The 27,866-nt window shown below is 40.2% G+C and overlaps 1 protein-coding gene across 4 annotated transcripts in view; it reads left to right on the plus strand.

The window, feature by feature from the left end:
- The window catches only part of LOC117325354 (GTP-binding protein Di-Ras2-like), a 72,639-nt gene that overhangs the window by 12,150 nt on the left and 32,623 nt on the right, over positions 1-27,866 (plus strand). Inside the window, exon 1 of one of the 4 annotated variants that reach the window (XM_033881512.1) lies at positions 17,087-17,280. The exons of the other annotated variants lie outside the window; for them this stretch is intronic. Within the exon in view, the coding sequence (XP_033737403.1) occupies positions 17,275-17,280 (6 nt within the window). The 5' untranslated portion in view covers positions 17,087-17,274. Of the gene's footprint in view, positions 1-17,086; positions 17,281-27,866 lie in introns of those variants that run through there. 4 annotated transcript variants of the gene reach the window in all.

Here is a 27,866-nt window from a genome sequence, read left to right on the forward strand (position 1 = left end):
TCACTGTATCAGACCTGTCTCTATCCCTGTAACACCTCTAACTGTCTCACTGTATCAGACCTGTCTCTATCCCTGTAACACCTCTAACTGTCTCACTGTATCAGACCTGTCTCTATCACTGTAACACCTCTGTCTCACTGTATCAGTAAGGACTGTATCCCTACGACATACCTGCGTGTATGCCTTTAATACTCCTGTCTGTATTCCTGTAACACCTCTAACTGTTTCCCTGTAACAGACCTGTCTGTATCCCTGTAAAACACTTGTTGTATTCCTGTAACATACCTGCCTGCATCCCCGTGACAGACCTGATTATATCCCCGTAGCATATGTGACTGTATCCCTGTAAAACACTTGTTGTATTCCTGTAACAGACCGGACTATATCCTTGTGACGGAAATGACTGTATCCCTGTAACAACCCTAACTGTATCCCTGTAACAACCCTGACTGTATGCCTGTAACAATTCTGACTGTATCCCTGTAACAGACCTGACTATATCCCTGTAACAGCCCTGACTATATCCCTGTAACAACCCTGACTATATCCCTGTAACAATCCTAACTATATCCCTGTAACAATCCTAACTATATCCCTGAAACAATCCTGACTGTATCCCTGTAACAATCCTGACTGTATCACTGTAACAATCCTAACTGTATCCCTGTAACAACCCTGACTGTATCCCTGAAACAATCCTGACTGTATCCCTGTAACAGCCCCGACTATATCACTGTAACAACCCTGACTGTATCCCTGTAACAACCCTGTCTATATCCCTGTAACAATCCTAACTGTATCCCTGTAACAATCCTGACTATATCCCTGTAACAATCCTGACTATATCCCTAGCTGTAACAATCCTGACTGTATCCCTGTAACAACCCTGACTGTATCCCTGTAACAATCCTAACTGTATCCCTGTAACAGCCCCGTGTATTAATTACCTGAAATATGTTCTCGACTCCCGACTATAGGTATTCATTAATATTTAACAGATATTTTATTCGTTTGTTTATCAGTCTACATTAGAATCACAGACATTATAGTATCTTTTTCCATATCTACATATTTGTATTGAGTCTTAGATGGTAATTACGGTCCGTACTGTACAGGGCGCCAGCTGGAGGCTGACTGGTTTAGCTATACAAACCGGCATTAGGTTGTGTCAGACAGAGTCTTAAACTACCAACTAAAGTTTCCTCGGAGTCAATTAATAAATTATAGCGTTCTTTTTTAGCTTTATATTGATAATTCATTTCTGTGTGCTTCGCTCGAGCTGATTCGTAGCTCTGGTTTTCAACGCCCGGCATTCACTGCACTTTTCTGTTGTATATCAAGTTTGATAGAGCCGAGTGGTCAAGTTACATCTCCGAGCTAGCCTGGGGTGTCACCTGAGCTCGTAGCTCAGGACCTCAGGTGGTATGAACCGGAAGTGTTTGAATATAGTAGGTAGGGAGGAGAAACCTCGTATATAATTACTTATAAACATAAAGCATGAGTGTTTGACAATAATACGCGTTGATACTCGACTATTGTGAACCTGCAGAGCAGACTTGTTAGTGTGATGATCATTATTAAAATGTATCACTTGTCAGAGTCAGTGGCTGAATACTGAGGTTAGATATTGACTATGGTAGTGTGACGTGTCTCGTGTGGTAGGGGTACATGTAGTTACTCAGTTTACATGGTATTGGACTCGTAATGAGGGATATAAAAATCGTTTTCATCGATAGCAGTGAAAGCCAGAGTTATATCGACTATATAGATAGGCCGTTAAAGTGATATAAAATATCTCTGGTCTCAGAGGAGCTCATTAATCAGTCAACACTAGTCTCTCTAGAAGAGAGTATACACATTTTACAATAGGTGCCCAGGTGTCATCTTCGTCTGGAAACATGTTACAGATCACATATTCATCATGTAGGTTACACAAAGAGTGGTCGTAGTATATGGGATTTCTGTCACTCGAGTTGGTTATTTTTCAAAAGTTACAAAACCACGAGCATTAGCGAGTGTTTTTTTTTTTATATAACTTTGGAAAATAACCATCGAGAGAGAAAGAAATACGATATACAACAACAAAGTGACCTGTTTCTACCCCGATAGAAAAGCTATTTTGAGGAAGAATTGACCTATTTGGTGTCAACGTGTGTTCTTTTTACAATATCAGAGTGTGGTGTAAGGATATATGACCTAAATTGAATGCCGCCAATATGCAAAATTGACAATTTCAGAAATGAATGGAATTTACAGTTAATTAAAACGTTATACCAAATAATTACCGAATTTACTGTTTTCAAAGCAATGAATTGATGAAAATCGATATATATTTTCAAGAATGTGACAAAAACAACCGCGAACTATTTCTTGTGCGTTATCGTGGACACCGAGATAGCCAATCAAGTAATTGTCATTTACGACCCCTCTCACAAATAACGCCCCCAAACCATAAAAACATCAGCCAATGTGGTCCAGTTCTGCACCGCTGAATTCGCAAAACGCCCCCTTCGGCGCCTCCACACTCTGCACGTTCCGTCGCCTTATTGCAGACAAAAGCTGGGCAGATCTGAAAACGGAACATTGTTACGGTGTCGTAACGACGTCCAAACATAATGAGTCCAGCAATGGACCGTCGTGTTTTAATTGGTAGACTTTCAACTATTGTGGACACATAACGCCTGAAAAATGTACTTGTCGATTGCGCAAGTACGTGTATTAATCGTTTACAACGGTCAACCCTGGCGGCCGTTTTGGGAGGTAGGCTTCCTCGGGGAGGATCGGTTGTTGACTCAGATTGATTTTAAACGGCTTAATAACTGACGACCTGTCTTGACAGAATCGTATATTACTAAAACGGCATTTTGTTTTACTCATCTAGAGTTATTCGCCATGAAAACATGCTTTTTGTTGGGCATACTGTTTGAGTGTTGTGACTTGCAAGGCAATCGTACTGTGTATGAGATGGCCAGATTCTTTCAGGAAACGAAGCAATGATAAAGAGACTAGAAATACCATACAGAATCGAACATTTACTTTCATAAACAGGACGTGTATAATTCAAAACGAAGTATCCTAGGATATTGGAATTGCAGTTTGTTGCTGCTTGACGCACATGGTACGTGTATGTGTGAGGATATGCCCTTGGGTTGGGTTTTATTCGTCGGAGTGTGCTTCTGAATGTATTCGTCCACAAGCTATATCTCAGTGATTTCATTACAGGATATGCCTTTCAGGTTCCTGAAAAATATCTCACGTGGTCGGTTACGTAATGGTACGGTCACTGCCCAATCAAGGTCAGTGCTAATTAAAACTTCATTGTTTTGTGTTGAGTGCGTTTCACCTAATCACATTACGTTATTTAAATAATTACTGACGTCTTCGACCTTTCGAACCAGCGCTAACATGGTCTTCATCCATATTATGTCCATTGAGTATTTTATATATTTCCACTAGTTGCATTATTGCTTAAAAATGGCATAAAGAATGTTTTCTCTTCATGTTTTATCGTAACAGATAATCGACCAAAATCTTTATATATGATCCAGTTACTTACTTATATTTACATGTACTTATAGGGCCATCTCAGCATGGGATAATACGTGTACTTCATAACGCAATTTTGGACATGTGTTGTAAAACCGACGGATCAATCGGAACCCCTCGTCATTTTCTACGAAACTACAAGAGGTGTTCCGATTGTATGAAGGATGTGAACTTTACCTCGTTCGGTCTTCGTCCTTAACCCCGCTGTACCTCACACTGCTCCCGAACAGTTTCGAACGCATCATGTACAACTTTGGCGAACATGAAGACAGCACCATGTGTCCTACCACACACACAGTGATATAAAATGTAATGACATGTGTTGTGTTGTCCCTCGGCTAAATGATACCGACGTACAGACCCAATAAATATAGGTAACGACTCCCATAACGGCCAACACATTGGGACACTTATTGCATCTGAGTTGTTTAATGTATATATTAGAATTACTTAGAGATTTCCCGGGGTCTGATTACAGACGGATTACATTTGTATAGATACGGCGGGTCTAACACTGCCGATAGGGCCATAGCCAATACCATCCTCTTATTCCATTAGAACAGGAGTATGACTAGTAAACGACATTACGACATCAATAACCCGCCATTCATAGATACGAGTAGTTATGTTCCCCGCATCTTAATAAATGCATAGACTTAAAATAAAAGGGCCATAACTAGGTGTCTTCCTACATTTGTTGGATGAGAATCTTGTTTAATAGATCAGCATTAGATAAAAAAGCTAAGCTATAAAACCTTATCCCCAAAGACCTATTGAAACCTTTTAGAGCTATGGACATTGATATGCGAGTGTATCCGGACGACTTGTCTGGCGTAGAGATGCTCTTATGACGTACTAGAGCTGAATAGTTACGATAATCCATTTGTGTAATGGATGACTCACTGATTGACATTTGTTTTCTCTCTTTGATATGCCGTTTTGCATGTTTTTTGTCTTGTTATCAACCACAACTTGTTTAGACTTCTGAGAGCAGCAAAAGATCAGTTCGGACCAATGTAATCTACATTTATGATTGAAAGTGTGTACATGTACTTTAATCCCTACCGGGACGGTTTGCGTTTTCAGGAAGCTGCTAAAATCCATTCTATGTTGTCGTGGTTGTGTCTTTACCCACATTGCTCTAGATGGTATACAACGATCCCCTGAGCTAGCCGTTATTTACTTCAAGATGAAACCACGTGTACTTCTTTCTTAGTAAAGTTTGCTTCACGTGCATGCTGGCTTTTAGGAGGAAAATAAAGGAATATATAACATACAGCAAAAATAGACTCAGTATCACAGATATTCAATCTCGCGTTTGAACATAACAGAAGTTTATTAAACGGAACCAGTTTTTTAACCATCGCGTTGTCACTAGATAACGATAGTTTCATTAACACAGCCGCTAATTATGTAACTTCAGCATGGAAACGCGTTAAATGGTGTAACTTCAGTAACTATACACCCGAGAGCCGTGGCGAGCTGTGGGAGTGACAATGTGTCACGTCTACGATACTGATCACTCCAATGTGGCCATTTTATACCGACAATGTATCAGTAACGTTATACCGACAATGTATCAGCGACCACCTTATATCGACAATGTATCAGTCATGTTATACCGACAATGTATCAGCGAACACGTTATACCGACAATGAACCAGTCACGTTATACAAACAATGTATCAGCGAACACGTTATACCGACAATGTATCAGTAACGTTATACCGACAATGTATAAGTCACGTTATACCGATACTGTATCTGCGAACACGTTATACCGACAATGAACCAGTCACGTTATACCGATAATGTATCAGCGAACACGTTATACCGACAATGAACCAGTCACGTTATACCGACAATGTATCAGCGAACACGTTATACCGACAATGTATCAGCGAACACGTTATACCGACAATGAACCAGTCACGTTATACCGACAATGTATCAGCGAACACGTTATACCGACAATGAACCAGTCACGTTATACCGACAATGTATCAGCGAACACGTTATACCGACAATGAACCAGTCACTTTATACCGACAATGTATCAGGGACCACGTTATACCGACAATGTAACGGCGAACACGTTATACCGACAATGAACCAGTCACGTTATACCGACAATGTATCAGCGAACACGTTATACCGACAATGAACCAGTCACGTTATACCGACAATGAATCAGGGACCACGTTATACCGACAATGTAACGGCGAACACGTTATACCGACTATGTATCAGCGAACACGTTATACCGACAATGTATCAGGGACCACGTTATACCGACAATATATTAGTCACGCTATACCGACAATGTGTAGATCGCCACGTTTCACCGACAATGTGTAGATGGTCACGTTTCACCGACAATGTGTAGATGGTCACGTTTCACCGACAATGTGTAGATGGTCACGTTATACCGACAATGTGTAGATGGTCACGTTTCACCGACAATGTGTAGATCGCCACGTTATACCGACAATGTACAGACAGCCATGTTATACCGACAATGTATCATCGGCCATAGTACAATTACAATGTATAAGCGACCACGTAACAGCGGTCACGTTACATCGGTTACATTAATTCATTGATTTCTCGTTTTTAAACACACAACTGTTTTACTCGTTAACGTGTAACTGAATGATAATTGGCATTTCCTGACATATCGTTTGGCACAGTTGACGGTGTAAGGGAGATAACTGGCATACCTTGTTGGTAAAATACTGTGGTAGTATGACAAAAGTGTTTATTTTCACTCGCTTCGCTCATCAATCGCTTGTTGCCCAGAACAGATCCTCAGATACATGGAACGACATGTACATATATGACTGCAATGTCTGCACCTCTGAGTAAATATGCTTTCAGGTCAAAATCGCCAATAACATGCAAAATTTTCCTTTGTTATGGTAAAATTGATTTAAAGTATATTGTAAACACAGACATTCGTTTCCTATCTCCGAGTAGTACCACCGCGTCTAGAGCACCTGCTATATGATGTGTATGCAGGTAGTTGGTTTTGTTTTGATCTTAAAAGTAGGTCAAGGTAAATCATTTGAACAAACTTGGTAGGCATGCAAAGGGCCCAATGCTATGACCCTTATCCTTTTGATTTTCGAGAAAAATTATTTTTTTTTATAGATTTTAACAACACATTTTAGCCAAGTGACCTAAAGAAATAGGCCCTTCAACTCATTTAGTCCATATGACTTGGAAAGTATGAGGTGGCATTTTCCCCAATCCGTCTTGTATAAACGTGCTAAGACCAAATAGTGCCGTTCTAAAACCAGGTAAACTATTGATAAAACGCGACATAACTGAACTGCGACAAGGTATCGTACTAAAATCAGGTATAACCGTGCTGAAAACAGGTAAAACAATGCAAACACCAGGTAAAACTGTGCTAAGATAAGGTAAAATGCTCTTCAACAAGACAGAACCGTGCAGCGACCAGGTAAACCCTTGCAAAGACCATGTACAATCGTGCTAACATCAGGAAAAATCAAGCTAATATCATGTAAAATCGAACTAAGACAAGGTAAAAGCGTGCTATGACCATACATAATCCTACAACGACCCGGTATAATCGTGATAAGACCAGGTATAACTGTGATAAGACCAGGTATAACCGTAATAAGACCAGGTATAACAGTGATAAGACCAGGTATAACTGTGATAAGACCAGGTATAACTGTGATAAGACCAGGTATAACCGTAATAAGACCAGGTATAACCGTAATAAGACCAGGTATAACCGTAATAAGACCAGGTATAACTGTGATAAGACCAGGTATAACTGTGACAAGACCAGGTATATAACCGTGATAAGACCAGGTATAACTGTTATAACACCAGGTATAACTGTAATAAGACCAGGTATAACCGTAATAAGACCAGGTATAACTGTAATAAGACCAGGTATAACCGTAATAAGACCAGGTATAACCGTAATAACACCAGGTATAACCGTAATAACACCAGGTATAACCGTAATAAGACCAGGTATAACCGTAATAAGACCAGGTATAACCGTAATAAGACCAGGTATAACCGTAATAAGACCAGGTATAACCGTAATAAGACCAGGTATAACCGTAATAACACCAGGTATAACCGTAATAAGACCAGATATAACCGTAATAACACCAGGTATATAACCGTAATAACACCAGGTATAACCGTAATAAGACCAGGTATAACTGTAATAAGACCAGGTATAACGGTAATAAGACCAGGTATAACCGTAATAAGACCAGGTATAACCGTAATACGACCAGGTATGACAGTGATAAGACCAGGTATATAACCGTGATAAGACCAGGTATAACTGTGACAGACCAGGTATATAACCGTGATAAGACCAGGTATATAACTGTGACAAGACCAGGTATAACCGTAATAAGACCAGGTATGACAGTGATAAGACCAGGTATAACTGTGATCAGACCAGGTATAACTGTGATAAGACCAGGTATAACTGTGACAAGACCAGGTATATAACTGTGACAAGACCAGGTATAACCGTAATAAGACCAGGTATGACAGTAATAAGACCAGGTATGACAGTGATCAGACCAGGTATAACTGTGATAAGACCAGGTATAACTGTGATAAGACCAGGTATAACCGTAATAAGACCAGGTTTAACCGTGATAAGACCAGGTATAACCGTAATAAGACCAGGTATAACAGTAATAAGACCAGGTATAACCGTAATAAGACCAGGAATAACCGTGACAAGACCAGGTATAACCGTGATAAGACCAGAAGTTATCGTGATAAGTCCAGGTATAACTGTGATAAGACCAGGTATAACTGTGATAAGACCAGGAATAACTGTAATAAGACCAGGTATAACTGTGATAAGACCAGGTATAACCGTGATTAGACCAGGTATAACCGTGATAAGACCAGGTATAACCGTAATAAGACCAGGTATAACAGTGATAAGACCAGGTATAACCGTAATAAGACCAGGAATAACCGTGACAAGACCAGGTATAACCGTGATAAGACCAGAAGTTATCGTGATAAGTCCAGGTATAACTGTGATAAGACCAGGTATAACTGTGATAAGACCAGGAATAACCGTGATAAGACCAGAAATTATCGTGATAAGTCCAGGTATAACTGTGATAAGACCAGGTATAACTGTGATAAGACCAGGAATAACTGTAATAAGACCAGGTATAACTGTGATAAGACCAGGTATAACCGTGATTAGACCAGGTATAACCGTGATAAGACCAGGTATAACCGTAATAAGACCAGGTATAACAGTGATAAGACCAGGTATAACCGTAATAAGACCAGGAATAACCGTGACAAGACCAGGTATAACCGTGATAAGACCAGAAGTTATCGTGATAAGTCCAGGTATAACTGTGATAAGACCCGGTATAACTGTGATAAGACCAGGAATAACCGTGATAAGACCAGAAGTTATCGTGATAAGTCCAGGTATAACTGTGATAAGACCCGGTATAACTGTGATAAGACCAGGTATAACCATAATAAGACCAGGTATAACCGTAATAAGACCAGGTATAACCGTAATAAGACCAGGTATAACTGTGATAAGACCAGGTATAACCGTAATACGACCAGGTATGACAGTGATAAGACCAGGTATAACTGTGACAAGACCAGGTATATAACCGTGATAAGACCAGGTATAACTGTTATAACACCAGATATAACCGTGATAAGACCAGGTATAACCGTAATAAGACCAGGTATAACCGTGATAAGACCAGGTATAACCGTAATAAGACCAGGTATTACCGTGATAAGACCAGGTATAGCCGTAATAAGACCAGGTATAACCGTGATAAGACCAGGTATAACCGTAATAAGACCAGGTATAACTGTGATAAGACCAGGTATAACCGTGATCAGACCAGGTATAACAGTGATAAGACCAGGTATAATCGTGATAAGACCAGGTATAATCGTGATCAGACCAGGTATAACTGTGATAAGACCAGGTATAACTGTAATAAGACCAGGTATAACTGTGATAAGACCAGAAATTATCGTGATAAGTCCAGTTATAACTGTGATAAGACCAGGTATAACTGTGATAAGACCAGGTATAACCGTAATAAGACCAGGAATAACCGTGACAAGACCAGGTATAACCGTGATAAGACCAGAAATTATCGTGACAAGTCCAGGTATAACTGTGATAAGACCAGGTATAACTGTGATAAGACCAGAAATTATCGTGATAAGACCAGGTATAACTGTGATCAGACCAGGTATAACCGTAATAAGACCAGGTATAACCGTGATAAGACCAGGTATAACTGTGATAACACCAGATATAACCGTGATAAGACCAGGTAAAACCGTAATAAGACCAGGTATAACCGTGATAAGACCAGGTATAACCGTAATAAGAGCAGGTATAACCGTAATAAGACCAGGTATAACCGTGATAAGACCAGGTATAGCCGTAATAAGACTAGGCATAACCGTGATAAGACCAGGTATAACCGTGATAAGACCAGGTATAACTGTAATAAGACCAGGTATCATCGTAATAAGACCAGGTATAACCGTGATAAGACCAGGTATAATCATAATAAGACCAGGTATAATCGTGATAAGACCAGGTATAACAGTGCTTAGACCGGATAGAGTCGTGTTAAGACGACTGGTTTTCGATGAACACATTACAAACCTACACCTCTCTACCGTACACTCACTAAACTATCTCTCCTTTACCACCATTAAATTCGTTCTTCCATTACCCACAAGCCTCTATCGCTTTCCATTACCAAAGTCTCTCACACCAGGCTTTCCTTCCACATATCACCAGTCATATTTATCTCTGAGATCCCCCACAGCTACATATCACTGTTAATGTGTACATCACAAAATACAATTTATTAAAGTCTTCCTCACATTATATAACGAAATTATGTTGTTGGTGTTTCTAATTAAACCCCCTTCCCCTTCCAATTACCTTGACTCGTGTTACAGACAGTCGATGTGCTTTCTGATTGCATCGTTATGCTGTCATGATTGCATTCCATCTACTGTAAATAATTAATCGTCCCGAGCTGTTAGGAAAGGTCTTCTGGGACATTGTGTGTGCTTAGTTCAGAAACTATACTTTGTGATACCTTATATCATCTGTACAAAGACACCGAAAGACCACACTACTGTCTGTACTAACACCCCACACCACTGTCTGTACTAACACCCCACACCACTGTCTGTATTAACACCCCAAACCACTGTCTGTACTAACACCCCACACCACTGTCTGTACTAACACCCCACACCACTGTCTGTACTAACACCCCAAACCACTGTCTGTACTAACACCCCACACCACTGTCTGTACTAACACCCCACACCACTGTCTGTACTAACACCCCACACCACTGTCTGTATTAACACCCCAAACCACTGTCTGTACTAACACCCCACACCACTGTCTGTACTAACAACCCACACCACTGTCTGTACTAACACCCCAAACCACTGTCTGTACTAACACCCCACACCACTGTCTGTACTAACACCCCACACCACTGTCTGTATTATATCCCCTCCACACCACTGTCTGTATTATATCCCCTCCACACCACTGTCTGTATTATATCCCCTCCACACCACTGTCTGTCTGTACTAACACCCCACACCACTGTCTGTACTAACACCCCACACCACTGTCTGTATTAACACCCCAAACCACTGTCTGTACTAACACCCCACACCACTGTCTGTACTAACACCCCACACCACTGTCTGTACTAACACTCTACACCACTGTCTGTATTATATCCCCCCCACACCACTGTCTGTACTAACACCCCACACCACTGTCTGTACTAACACCCCACACCACTGTCTGTACTAACACCCCACACCACTGTCTGTACTAACACCCCACACCACTGTCTGTACTAACACCCCACACCACTGTCTGTACTAACACCCCACACCACTGTCTGTGCTAATGTCCCCACACCACTGTCTGTACTAATGTCCCCACACCACTGTCTGTACTTACACCCCACACCACTTTCTGTACTAACACCCCACACCACTGTCTGTCTGTACTAACACCCCACATCACTGTCTGTACTAACACCCCACACCACTGTCTGTACTAACACCCCACACCACTGTCTGTACTAACACTCCACACCACTGTCTGTACTAACACTTTACACCACTGTCTGTACTAACACTCCACACCACTGTCAGTACTAACACCCCACACCACTGTCTGTACTAACACCCCACACCACTGTCTGTACTAACACCCCACACCACTGTCTGTACTAACACTCCACACCACTGTCTGTACTAACACTTTACACCACTGTCAGTACTAACACCCCACACCACTGTCTGTACTAACACTCCACACCACTGTATGTACTAACACCCCACACCACTGTCTGTACTAACACCCCACACCACTGTCTGTACTAACACTCCACACCACTGTCTGTACTAACACCCCACACCACTGTCTGTACTAACATCCCACACAACTGTCTGTATTAACACTCCACACCACTGTCTGTACTAACACCCCACACCACTGTCTGTACTAACACCCCACACCACTGTCTGTACTAACACTCCACACCACTGTCTGTACTAACACCCCACACCACTGTCAGTACTAACACCCCACACCACTGTCTGTACTAACACCCCACACCACTGTCTGTACTAACACCCCAAACCACTGTCTGTACTAACACTCCACACCACTGTCAGTACTAACACCCCACACCACTGTCTGTACTAACACTTTACACCACTGTCTGTACTAACACTCCACACCACTGTCAGTACTAACACCCCACACCACTGTCAGTACTAACACCCCACACCACTGTCTGTACTAACACCCCACACCACTGTCTGTACTAACACCCCACACCACTGTCAGTACTAACACCCCACACCACTGTCTGTACTAACACTCCCACACCACTGTCTGTACTAACACTCCACACCACTGTCTGTACTGACACCCCACACCACTGTCTGTACTAACACTCCACACCACTGTCTGTACTAACACTCCACACCACTGTCAGTACTAACACTCCACACCACTGTCTGTACTAACACCCCACACCACTGTCTGTACTAATGTCCCCACACCACTGTCTGTACTAACACCCCACACCACTGTCTGTACTAACACCCCACACCACTGTCTGTACTAACACCCCACACCACTGTCTGTACTAACACCCCACACCACTGTCTGTACTAACATTCCACACCACTGTCTGTACTTACACCCCACACCACTGTAAGTACTAACACCCCACACCACTGTCAGTACTAACACCCCACACCACTGTCTGTACTAACACCCCAAACCACTGTCTGTACTAACACCCCACACCACTGTCTGTCTGTACTAACACTCCACACCACTGTCTGTACTAACACCCCACACCACTGTCTGTACTAACACCCCACACCACTGTCTGTACTAACACCCCACACCACTGTCTGTACTAACACCCCACACCACTGTCTGTACTAACATTCCACACCACTGTCTGTACTTACACCCCACACCACTGTCTGTACTAACACCCCACACCACTGTCTGTACTAACACCCTACACCACTGTCTGTACTAACACCCCACACCACTGTCTGTACTAACACTCCACACCACTGTCTGTACTAACACCCCACACCACTGTCTGTACTAACACTCCACACCACTGTCTGTACTAACACCCCACACCACTGTCTGTACTAACACCCCACACCACTGTCTGTACTAACACCCCAAACCACTGTCTGTACTATCACCCCACACCACTGTCTGTACTAACACTCCACACCACTGTCTGTACTAACAACCCACACCACTGTCTGTACTAACACCCCACACCACTGTCTGTACTAACACCCCACACCACTGTCTGTACTAACACCCCACACCACTGTCTGTACTAACACTCCACACCACTGTCAGTACTAACACCCCACACCACTGTCTGTACTTACACCCCACACCACTGTCTGTACTAACACCCCACACCACTGTCTGTACTAACACTCCACACCACTGTCTGTACTTACACCCCACACCACTGTCTGTACTAACACCCTACACCACTGTCTGTACTAACACCCCACACCACTGTCTGTACTAACACCCCACCCCACTGTCTGTACTAACACCCCACCCCACTGTCTGTACTAACACCCCACCCCACTGTCTGTAATAATATTAGGGATTGATTTCACGTTTCTAACAGAGTGTAAGATGTTGTTGGAATTGTCATGAACAAAGCTTCCACAGCGACATTATTCCTGTACGGTAAACCGTTAATCACCTTTGTTTTGAAAGACATGTTTTCGATCTTTGCCGTAACTCGGTGACAAGTAATATTGACATCGATTCAATAATATCCTATACGTCGATGTACGCATGCGCAGCTGTTGGAGGTAAATGAACTTGATGGCCACTGTTCATAAATCTTTGTGCGGAATCTGAAGACGGGGGCGTGTTGCCACGGAAGTGTGTGTAGCCGCCTACAGAAGGGACTTGCTGCGTCCTCTCCAGTCTTGTTCTATTGACGCACGAAATGTCGCCTTTCAATGCTACACGGCCATGTCTTTCCCTTTCCACGAGTGTCCGCTTTCTCATGAGGAACTTGGCACCAATCCACTTCTAGTTGAAATAATATTAATGTATTATACATTATGTCACATTTATTTCAATGAACACAAAGAATTTCAATTTTTAGATTTTTTATCAATATATTTTGACTTAATGTGGATTGATGGAGATGAATTATGGATTTCTCAGTTGAGGACTAGTTGAATACCCAATGTGTAAAACATATTGCTTAGAATTCAATATTTGATAATAAATTCTTGCAAAAATGGGATAGTGATGTTGATTTTTTTTTCAAAATATGATTATTCTAGAATTACTAAAACTAGTTATTCAATGTTTTGCAATTTCAGTGTTGTCAGTCCAGAAGAAATACTTGTATCTATAGTGTAAAGTGACATATGGACGAACGTTGATGATCAAATGAGAATGTATTAGAGGTGACATGGACGAACGTGGTAGATCAAATGAGTATGTATTAGTGGTGACATGGACGAACGTGGATGATCAAATGAGAATGTATTAGAGGTGACATGGACGAACGTGGTAGATCAAATGAGTATGTATTAGTGGTGACATGGACGAACGTGGTAGATCAAATGAGAATGTATTAGTGGTGACATGGACGAACGTGGTAGATCAAACGAGAATGTATTAGTGGTGACATGGACGAACGTGGATGATCAAATGAGTATGTATTAGTGGTGACATGGACGAACGTGGTAGATCAAATGCGAATGTATTAGTGGTGACAAATGGACGAACGTGGTAGATCAAACGAGAATGTATTAGTGGTGACATGGACGAACGTGGATGATCAAATGAGAATGTATTAGTGGTGACATGGACGAACGTGGATGATCAAATGAGAATGTATAAGTGATGAATTGTATTATTTGTTACTATGTCCATTTTGACTGTTTGAAAGAAAGTTGATTTTTACGAACAAACAAGGACAAATATTGTCAAATTTTCAAAGCTTAAATTTTTAATTTACACCTGTACTTTACACCTGTACTATCGATGGATAATTTACACATGTACTTTACACCTGTACTATCGAAGGATAGTTTACACCTGTACTTTACACCTGTACTATCGATGGATAATTTACACCTGTACTTTACACCTGTACTATCGAAGGATAATTTACACCTGTACTATCGATGGATAATTTACACCTGTACTTTACACCTGTACTATCGAAGGATAATTTACACCTGTACTTTACACCTGTACTATCGAAGGATAATTTACACCTGTACTATCGATGGATAATTTACACCTGTACTTTACACCTGTACTTTACACCTGTACTATCGAAGGATAATTTACACCTGTACTATCGAAGGATAATTTACACCTGTACTATCGAAGGATAATTTACACCTGTACTATCGAAGGATAATTTACACCTGTTCTATCGATGGATAATTTACACCTGTACTTTACACCTGTACTATCGAAGGATAATTTACACCTGTACTTTACACCTGTACTATCGATGGATAATTTACACCTGTACTTTACACCTGTACTATCGAAGGATAATTTACACCTGTACTATCGAAGGATAATTTACACCTGCACTATCGAAGGATAATTTACACCTGTACTTTACACCTGTACTATCGAAGGATAATTTAAACCTGTACTATCGAAGGATAATTTACATCTTTACTATCGAAGGATAATTTACACCTGTACTATCGAAGGATAATTTACACCTGTTCTGTCGAAGGATAATTTACACCTGTTCTATCGATGGATAATTTACACCTGTACTTTACACCTGTACTATCGAAGGATAATTTACACCTGTACTTTACACCTGTACTATCGATGGATAATTTACACCTGTACTTTACACCTGTACTATCGAAGGATAATTTACACCTGTACTATCGAAGGATAATTTACAACTGCACTATCGAAGGATAATTTACACCTGTACTTTACACCTGTACTATCGAAGGATAATTTACACCTGTACTATCGAAGGATAATTTACACCTGTACTATCGAAGGATAATTTACATCTGTACTATCGAAGGATAATTTACACCTGTACTATCGATGGATATTTTCTACCTGCACTATTGAAGGGTTATATAAAATCTAATGGAAGAATAAGCCATAATTTCCTTTACATACCTCGTTTTGATTGTGCAAGTTATACTACACTTGTGGACTACCTAATTTTGGCGCCAATCTCTAGACAGATAACCTTAGTGTATTGATGCTAAGGGGAAATACTATAAGTTTTATGTGTTCCTGAGTCAGCTTAAGCATACTGGAAAAGGTAAACACGGATGTTTGTAATGTCACTCTGGTTACTCTTTCGTGTCGTTCGTGTTAACCTTCCCTGATAAAATGTCGTGAAAAGCCAGAGATGTGTGATCATTCAGTGTTTTGTGTGACTGCAAACATAAGAGCAACTGACATCCAATGACGAACAATGACCTCACATTCATTTCCTCTATTATAATTAGTAGTAATTCTTTTAATTGCTCAGATATATTGCTTAATTCCACTTAGAATCGACATTTCTTTAATAGGTGGTTTTAAACAAATCACATCAAAGATTCTTCCATATCGCATGTCGCCGGTGCAGCGTTAGAACAATTTTACTTCCGGTATACGGCAGCAGAACTCTAGCAAGGTCCTCATTGGACGGTCATCATATTCACATAAGATTGAGTTTATCATATTGTATTGCCAACAAACACCGTGGCTTTTGAAGTTTGTTTGCTGTGGATCTAATAGTAAGCATTGCCTCTGTACAGGGGAGCCCCAATCAATACGCGAAACGTCACTAGCGTGTCTCCCCAGCACAGCCGCCATCGAAGCAGCAACGTTGTATATACTCCAGACCAGAGCAGGCCGTTTAAATCTCGCGTGCTATCGATCTACCACAGGGTCTCCCTTCTCCGTGTGCTCAAGTGGGCTTCCTTTCGGTGTGATACAATTGCCATACATGTGTTGGAGAGTTTGTTGGGATAGCGCTACCAGCCCAGTGTAGTCCGAGTATATAGCCACCCCTAGTTTGTTTACACGGCGATGCTGAGACAGGCGACACCTCCCACAAAGTCATGCAGGTAAGGCTTCCGTCATAATGGACATGGCTTGACCACGGTCGGATTTGTCACTACCATTCAGTCTGCTTCTTCTGATTTCGATTTCCGATTTCGAAAATATAGCGTTTTCGGACACAGGCGTAACACAGGAGGTTTGTTCACGGTTGCCGCGGTTCCATTAATGTTTACAAAGCATGCTACGAGTTTGGTCATATGTATTCACAATTTTATGTTGAAACCTGTATATTGAAACCTGCATGTTGAAACTTGTATGTTGACAACTGTACATGTTTACACTTGACAATTGACATGTTGACACCTGTATTTTGCTACATGCGTTTGACACCTGTATTTTGTACATGTATTTGACATTTGTATATTGACACATGTATTTGACATGTGTATGTTGACACATGTATTTGACATTTGTATGTTGACACATGCATTTGACATTTGTATGTTGACACATGCATTTAACAGCTGTATTGTTGACACACGTATTTGACATCTGTATGTTGATACATGCATTTAACAGCTGTATTATTGACACATGTATTTGACATTTGTATGTTGACACATGTATTTGACATTTGTATGTTGACACATGTATTTGACATTTGTATGTTGAATCAACATAACTGTAAACTGTTACATGGTGTGTTTATAGTTAAAGTCAAAATATCTATATTAGATCTTCATCATTTGAAGCCGGATAGAAATATGACTGAAACATTACTGGAATACCGTTCAGTATACAATTGTTTTAGTCGATAGCCATTTCTACATCTACAAACTTTGGTGTTTAACTAACGTAGCAATCACCCGGATATGTCATTAAAGACGTCTACTACAGTTAGGTAGATCTGAAACACTAATTAAATGGAAGGTGAATTTATATTGGTTTCATTCCGGTCTACTTTATGTTCTCGGCTTTAAATGCCACTGTTTACAGATATCTTTCAGGGTTGTTTTTTTGTGTGTGAAAAACTTGGCAATTAATGTTTATTCTAAGAAAGTGTTAAAGGTTGATATGTCTGTTTATACAACATTGAAGGTCGGTGTCTGTTTAGATAACATTATAGGTTGGTGTCTGTTTAGATAACACTGAAGGTTGATGTCTCTGTTTAGATAACATGGAGAGTTAATGTCTGTTAAGATAACACTGAAGGTTGATGTCTGTTTAGATAACATTGAAGGTTGATGTCTCTGTTTAGATAACATGGAGAGTTGATGTCTGTTTAGATAACATGGAGAGTTAATGTCTGTTAAGATAACACTGAAGGTTGATGTCTGTTTAGATAACATTGAAGGTTGATGTCTCTGTTTAGATAACATGGAGAGTTGATGTCTGTTTAGATAACATGGAGAGTTGATGTCTGTTAAGATAACACTGAAGGTTGATGCATGTTCATATAACATTGAAGGTTGATGTATGTTTAGGTATATTGAAGGTTGATGTATGTTTAGGTATATTGAAGGTTGATATATGTTTAGGTATATTGAAGATTGATGTAAGTTTAGGTATATTGAAGGTTGATGTATGTTTAGGTATATTGAAGGTTGATGTATGTTAAGGTATATTGAAGGTTGATGTATGTTAAGGTATATTGAAGGTTGATGTATGTTTAGGTATATTGAAGGTTGATGTATGTTTAGGTATATTGAAGGTTGATGTATGTTTAGGTATATTGAAGGTTGATGTATGTTTAGGTATATTGAAGGTTGATGTATGTTTAGGTATATTGAAGGTTGATGTATGTTTAGGTATATTGAAGGTTGATGTATGTTTAGGTATATTGAAGGTTGATGTATGTTTAGGTATATTGAAGGTTGATGTATGTTTAGGTATATTGAAGGTTGATGTATGTTTAGGTATATTGACGGTTGATGTATGTTTAGGTATATTGAAGGTTTTATTTTGGTGTCAATGATTGATAGGTGATTATGTTCCCAAAACACAATCTCAACGCTGTGTATTGTTCAATCTGGTGTGAAGGGATGTGGAATCTGTGAATTGACACTATTCCCCAATAACGACACCTCTGCTGCCCCGACTCCGTGATGATACACAGATATCCCCTGGGACGATCTGTGTTATAGCAGAGTATTTTATAGAACGTTGCCTGATTTCAATATTGGATTGTGATCAAACGTAAATCTGGTGATGATAGGAAAATATAACCATGAGTTATATAACACGGACGTAAAATATTCACCATATCAGGTGGCTGAGATAAAGTACTAACCATAACATGTCACTAGGATAAAGTACTAACCATAACATGTCACTGGGATAAAGTACTAACCATAACATGTCACTGGGATAAAGTACTAACCATAACATGTCACTGAGATAAAGTACTAACCATAACATGTCACTGGGATAAAGTACTTACCATAACATGTCACTGGGATAAAGTACTAACCATAACATGTCACTAGGATAAAGTACTAACCATAACATGTCACTGGGATAAAGTACTAACCATAACATGTCACTGGGATAAAGTATTAACCATAACATGTCACTGGGATAAAGTACTAACCATAACATGTCACTGGGATAAAGTACTAACCATAACATGTCACTGGGATAAAGTACTAACCATAACATGTCACTGGGATAAAGTACTAACCATAACATGTCACTGGGATAAAGTACTTACCATAACATGTCACTGGGATAAAGTACTAACCATAACATGTCACTAGGATAAAGTACTAACCATAACATGTCACTGGGATAAAGTACTAACCATAACATGTCGCTCGGATAAAGTACTAACCATACCATGTTGCTCGGATAAAGTACTAACCATAACATGTCACTAGGATAAAGTACTAACCATAACATGTCACTGGGATAAAGTACTAACCATAACATGTCACTGGGATAAAGTACTAACCATTACATGTCACTAGGATAAAGTACTCACCATAACATGTCACTGGGATAAAGTACTAATCATAACATACCACTGGGATAAAGTACTAACCAGAACATGTCACTGGGATAAAGTACTAACCATAACATGCCACTGAGATAAGTACTAACCATAACATGCCACTAAGATAAAGTACTAACCATAACATGTCACTGGGATAAAGTACTAACCATAACATGCCACTAGGGTAAAGTACTAACCATAACATGCCACTGGGATAAAGTACTAACCATAACATGTCACTGGGATAAAGTACTAACCATAACATGTCACTGGGATAAAGCACTAACCATAACATGTCACTGGGATAAAGTGCTTACCATAACATGTCACTGGGATAAAGTACTAACCATAACATGTCACTGGGATAAAGTACTTACCATAACATGTCACTAGGATAAAGTACTAACCATAACATGTCACTGGGATAAAGCACTAACCATAACATGTCACTGGGATAAAGTATTTACCATAACATGTCACTGGGATAAAGTACTCACCATAACATGTCACTAGGATAAAGTACAAACCATAACAGGTGTTTTGGATAAAGTACTAACCATAACATGTCACTAGGATAAAGTACTCACCATAACATGTCACTGGGATAAAGTACAGGTGTTTTGGTTAAAATGCTTATAACATTTATTTAGATAGGTATTCCTAACGTTTTAAAGGTACAGTGTATTGGGCACTGTGTACGGCCCTGGACACTTCCCCGCCCCCGCACTGCTTTACACGTGATGAACATCTTGACGTATTTTGTCTTATCGTATTTTTGATGGCTGGCTGCTGGTAACATATATGACAATGATAGCTTTAAATCCATCAAAATGTGAGAACATTATGAATCAACAAAGAGGTGACTAAATCTAACTATGATAACCGATTTATTACTAAGATGACTAAACTCTAATGTGAAAAAATATTATCACTGAGGTCACTTAATCTAAATATGAGAACAGAATTATCAATGAAGTGATTTGATCTAAATATGAAAACAAAATTACCACTGAGGTGACTTACTCTAAATGTGACAATATAATTATCACTGGGGTGACTTAATCTATATGTAAGAACGGAATTATCACTATGTGACTAAACTTAAATTTGAGAATAGAATTATCACTGAGGTGACTTAATCTAAATGTGACAATATAATTATCACTGGGGTGACTTAATCTATATGTAAGAACGGAATTATCACTATGTGACTAAACTTAAATTTGAGAATAGAATTATCACTGAGGTGACTTAATCTATATATAAGAACAAAATTATAACTTAAGTGATTGAACCCTGAAGTGAGAATAGCATGACTCAGGTAAAACCTAATTATGAGAGCAAAATCACCAATGAATTAACTAAACCTTAATGCGAGAACAGCATGAACACTGAGATGAGTAAACCTAAATATATGACGACTGCCATCACCATAACCATATCTCTAGCTAAATAGACTTCGAGACAAGCCGCAATAGGCATACTATTGTGGATCTGACTGTCAGCATCCTCTCCTGTTGTGAGACTGGCATTTTGAGGACAGCTACAGAGCTTGACGGCGTGCCGCCCACGCTTTACAGCGACCTTGCTTCTTGGCTTTTTAAATCACGTCTTTCTTTAGCATATGGATTTTTACTTCTTTTTTCTGTAGAAATAATTAGGTATAACGTGGACTCACACTCCAGAAAACGTGCACAGTCACATTATGTTTCTACAGAAAACCTACACAAGCAGGTAGTTGAGAGCAAGCAAATATACACAAAATAAAAACACAAATAACGAAGGAAGACACTCGCACTGTATTAAATGGTCGCGTATATGTTTTGAGACTGACAGATAAAAAAAGATAGTCATTGGTCTTGTTCAGGTTTTGAGAGTTATATATTCAATGGTCGTGATTAGGTTTAGAGAGTTCTATATTCAATGGTCGTGTTTAGGTTTTGAGAGTTCTATATTCAATGGTCGTGATTAGGTTTTGAGAGTTCTATATTCAATGGTCGTGTTTAGGTTTTGAGAGTTCTATATTCAATGGTCGTGTCTAGGCTTTTTAGAGTTCTATATTCAATGGTCGTGGTTAGGTTTTGAGAGTTATATATTCAATGGTCGTGATTAGGTTTTGAGAGTTCTATATTCAATGGTCGTGTTAAGGTTTTGAGAGTTATATATTCAATGGTCGTGGTTAGGTTTTGAGAGTTCTATATTCAATGGTCGTGTTTAGGTTTTGAGAGTTCTATATTCTATGGTCGTGTATAGGTTTTAAAGAGTTATGTAGCCAATGGTCGTGTTTAGGTTTAGAGAGTTCTATATTCTATGGTCGTGTTTAGGTTTAGAGAGTTCTATATTCAATGGTCGTGATTAGGGTTTTGTAGTTCTATATTCAATGGTCGTGTTTAGGTTTTGAGAGTTCTATATTCAATGGTCGTGTTTAGGTTTTGTAGTTCTATATTCAATGGTCGTGTTTAGGTTTTGAGAGTTCTATATTCAATGGTCGTGTTTAGGTTTTGTAGTTCTATATTCAATGGTCGTGTTTAGCTTTAGAGAGTTCTATATTCAATGGTCGTGATTAGGTTTTGTAGTTCTATATTCAATGGTCTTGTTTAGGTTTTGAGAGTGACAGAGCAGGACTCTGCAGTCGATGGTTATGTTAAGGTTTAGAGAGGGACAGATCGAGACTCTGTAGTCAATAGTCGCGTTAAAGTGTTGATACTTTCATACTTTGTCTTGTTATATAAATGTACAGACATCTACACTCGTAATACAGTATGTTGACCTGAAGTGGATTCTAGGATATCGCGTGCAATATAATTGATGGCCCATTATGATAGTGGCTAGACAGGACTGATTCGATGGTCATAAGAATACGAGTGAAAACACCAGTCAACTGTTTTTTGTTTTTTATTTGCGGATAAAGGGTTCACATCGCGAGACCACTGACCATCTCCTCTATTGTCCACAAGCCACAGCCGCATCGCCGGGTCGGAATTTCCGATCAAGTGTTTACTGAGCGGGAAATCGGAACGAGAAACAATACCGCTCCGTCATGAATATTTCATTTAGCATTATCGTAAAGCTCTCTCGACAGTTACAACGAGCACCAGTATAGTGTCATATAGGCCCGTTCTTACCATTGACACTGGGGACAGTTGGATTAGGAGCATTAAATGGCCACTCTCTGCAGATAGTCTTGATCTGGCATTCCCAAAAACCTAAATACGGCCATTGACTGCAGAGTCTAGATATGTCACTTTCGAAACCTCAACACGACCATTGATTACAGACTCGATTCGACTACTCTCAAAAACCTAAAAACGACCATTGACTGCAGAGTCTATATAGGTCACTTTCAAAACCTTAACACGACCATTGACTATAGAGTTCTCAAAACCTAAACATGACCATTGAATACAGAGTCTCTATCTTTCACCCTCAAAACATAAACACTACCATTGACTGCAGAGTCTAGATCTGTCACTTTCAAAACCTTAACACGACCATTGACTATAGAGTTCTCAAAACATAAACACCATTGACTACAGAGTCTCGATATGCCACTCTCATAAACACACAGGGCATTGGACATAGTTACTCAGGGTATCAATCAAGAACAATCTACACTGTATACCCGGAGTCTACACCATTATTTCTTGCTATCTAGACTCCAAATGAAAATGGTGTTAAATATTATTACAGGTACGATTCGGGTTTTCTTTCGCCTGATACTAAATTTTCCTCGAAAGAATTTCTTACGAATTGAGCACTTTGAACGACTTTAAACTGCCAGAGAGTATTAAATTAAAAAGTAATGCAGCGGTCATAGTAGTATTAAAAGACACGAATACCAAGGACCTACGGCATCCAGTCAGGTTCCAATGGTCTAATGTGTTCTAGTAAATACTATCCTATACAGCGTTAATACTCGTAACTTTTATAATTGATCGACTACTTTTGTCTATCTGTCCTGAGACAGTGTAAAATAGAGACTAGAAATTGATAACATATCTCTATTGCACAGACTTATAACAGACGGCGGGAGCGCTGTCTGGACCCGTAATGTACGTCTAACATTAAGTCTGTGATTGCGGTGTTTGGCCAGTTTCCGATTGATTTAAAGCAGCCATACTAGTTTCACAGCTCGTTATTTCTTCTGAAGTATCTTACATCCCGCCTGTACCCAAGTGTATTTCAATAGATCGGATAAAGAGAAGCTCCGTCGAAGTTATGGGGTTCGGGGACCTAGCTTGAGGTCTGCCCAAGCTTCAAGGGTCGTGGACATAGCTTGAGGTCCGTCAAAGTTTCGAAGTGCGTTGACCTGTCTTGTGGATCAAAGTTCGAAATCCATCCAAACTTCGAGCTTCGTGGACCTATATTGAGGGTCGTCCAAGCTTCGAGCTTCAGCTTCTTGGAACTCGCTTGAGAATTGTTGATCTAGATTGGGGCATTTGGGCCACGCGTAATGTTCGCGGACTTAACTAAATGTTCGTGGACTTGAATTGAGCGTGTGGCTTTAGCTAGAGGTTACTGGTCTGACTTGAACTTCGTGAATATTCATTGAGCTTAGTGCACCATGTTCAGGTCTGTGGACCTGGGTTGAGCTTTTAGGACCTTGGTTGATGTTTGTAAACTTTGTAGAGCTTCTTGAACCTTGTTGACCTTACTGTGGTACATGGACCTTATTTGAGGTTTGTGAACCTTGGTGAGGTTCATGGACCCTGGTTGAGGTCCGTGGACCTTGGTGTAGGTTCGTTGACCTTGTTTAGCTTCGTGGACCTTGTTGAGGTTTGTTGACCTTTTTGCAGATCATGGAGCAGGGAAATAAGGTCTCCAAGCTCTACAAGGTCAACAAACCTATACATTTCCTTTAAAGTGGTCCCCAGTTCATTCAAAAATCTCTGCTTGTTGATTTTTCTGTTGCAAACCCTCGAAGTTCCCCCTCAGTAGAAACTCACTATTGTAATCCCTCTATTCAAGGTGTAAAACGATGTGTTGTACAGTGTAGTCTCCCTTTCCTATACTGCCGAGACACTGGAATATCCTAGCACCCAGCGTGCTTCTGGGCGCATACTTTTGCACAAAGGAGAGTTTTCGTCATCAAAGGAAACCAGAAAAAGTCGCAGTTTTTTTTATCTGCTGAATAGGATGTTTGGTCAATATGTCCTGCTTTCTTTTGTTTCAAAACGCCTTATATATACATATTGCTTTAGCGCAATGCTATTCAGCCCATTCTTGCTTAGTAATTTTTTCAGCGTTTTTAACTGTTTGTCTCTTTTGGGTACTTTGAATGTTCCCTTGCTTCCTTGCATTGTCCCTGAACTGTGGGCCAACTGGAATTGAAAAATGACAAACTATTCTGCCTTCCCGCTCATTATACGTTTAATAATAATACTTTGCTTGATTTATCGACCACCACTCATTATTATTAGTTATTTTTTTTTATGAAATTTTAGTGTTCAAGGTATTACACCTGTCTCATGCCCTCTCTCGTCTCGTTCCCTGTAGATAACACAGAAGGTAGTACACACATGTCTCGTCCCCTGTAGGTAACACAGAAGGTAGTATACACATTTCTCGTCCCCTGTAGGTAACACAGAAGGTAGTACACACCTGTCTCGTCCCCTGTAGGTAACACAGAATGTAGTACACACATGTATCGTCCCCTGTAGGTAACACAGAAGGTAGTACACACATACCTCGTTCGCTGTAGGTAACACATAAGGTAGTACACACATGACTCGTCCCCTGTAGGTAACACAGAAGGTAGTATACACATGTCTCGTCCCCTGTAGGTAACACAGAAGGTAGTACACACGTGTCTCGTCCCCTGTAGATAACACAGTATGTAGTACACACATGTCTCGTCCCCTGTAGGTAACACAGAAGGTAGTACACACATGACTCGTCCCCTGTAGGTAACACAGAAGGTAGTATACACATGTCTCGTCCTCAGTAGGTAACACAGAAGGTAGTACACACATGTCTCGTCCCCTGTAGGTAACACATAAGGTAGTACACACATGATCGTCCCCTGTAGGTAACACGGAAGGTAGTACACATATGTCTCGTCCCCTGTAGGTAACACAGTATGAGGTACACACATGACTCGTCCCCTGTAGATAACACAGTATGAGGTACACACATGACTCGTCCCCTGTAGGTAACACAGAAGGTAGTACACACATGTCTCGTCCCCTGTAGGTAACACAGAATGTAGTACACACATGTCTCGTCCCCTGTAGGTAACACAGTATGTTCCGAGATTACTGTAAAGGTACATATTTCAGCGGTAATCTTATTTCAGCGCTTTTTGCGCCGGAAGCATTCCACTAATTCATCAATGCGCTAATCTGTTGTAATTCAGAATAACGCTAACTTTTGAGTACGCCAAATTAAATACGATTACAGCATAATATGTATTATATAACGATATAACGTGGAGAGATAGCACAATTTGACATGGGATGATACTACATGTATGTATTATATACCGTGGGGGGGAAGTGCAATATACTCTGGGATTATATAGAATATTTTTATATCGTTGGGGGAAATCGCAATACACTCTGGGATTATATAGAATATTTTTATACCGTTTGGAGAAATCGCAATATACTCTGGGATTATATAGAATATTTTTATACCGTGGGGGGAAGCGAAATACACTCTGGGATGATACTATATATGTTTATACCGCGATGAGAAAACGCAATACACTCTCGGATGATACTGTATAGTTATATACCGTGGGGTGACAGCGAAATACCTTCAGGAACCTTGTTAGAGGTGTGCACAGCAATTGATCAAATTGTTTTTACAACTTGCTGATCAATAAGCAGTATAAATGTATTCTTAAATAATATATCATTTAAGGTGACTGGTGAGATCAATTTGTGTGAACCATCGCCTTTACATTAAGTTACCAAGAAGGTGAAGCATTGGAAAAGCTGTGCGACCTTCGGGATTCATATGCAAATTACAGTTTACAGTTTGTGTGCTTTGAAAGTTAATTAAAATAGATTCTCTAGAGCTTACAGTTATATTAGGGAGGGTATTACAACTGTACTCGCCGACTGGGTGCAAATACTTAATGGACGAAAAATTGATTTATTTCAATTTACATGAATACTCCTGGAAGTGAGTTTAGTGCTCGAAGCGAGCAACCGCGTGTCATCAATACTGCATATCTTCAGAAAATCAACGCATTTGCCTCGATCGTCTTTAAATAATTCACAGTCTACCAGCAGGAGGAACACTACTTCTCATTCATAAATTCCCTTTTAAACCGTGCGATTGACGTCATAGTGACGCCACCGGAGTAAAATAGTGTGGAATTTGGACAAAAGAAGTGCAGCAGTGCTCCGACCCTATTAGGGGGAAACGGTAGATATCCGTCGGTATATGGGTTACTAGTGTAAAGTGGATTGATTAAACAGTCCAGGCTAGGCTTACGACAATCATCTCACGGGCAGCGGACAGGAACCGGGAGACAGACCAGGCTAGGCTTACGGCAATCAACTCACGGGCAGCGGATAGAGGTCGGGAGACAGACCAGGCTAGGCGTACGGCAATCAACTCAAGGGCAGCGGATAGAGGTCGGGAGACAGACCAGGCTAGGCGTACGGCAATCAACTCACGGACAGCGGATAGAGGTCGGGAGACAGACCA

Source organism: Pecten maximus, chromosome 4 (genome assembly GCF_902652985.1).
Source record: "Pecten maximus chromosome 4, xPecMax1.1, whole genome shotgun sequence".
Classification (NCBI taxonomy): Eukaryota; Metazoa; Mollusca; class Bivalvia; order Pectinida; family Pectinidae; genus Pecten; species Pecten maximus.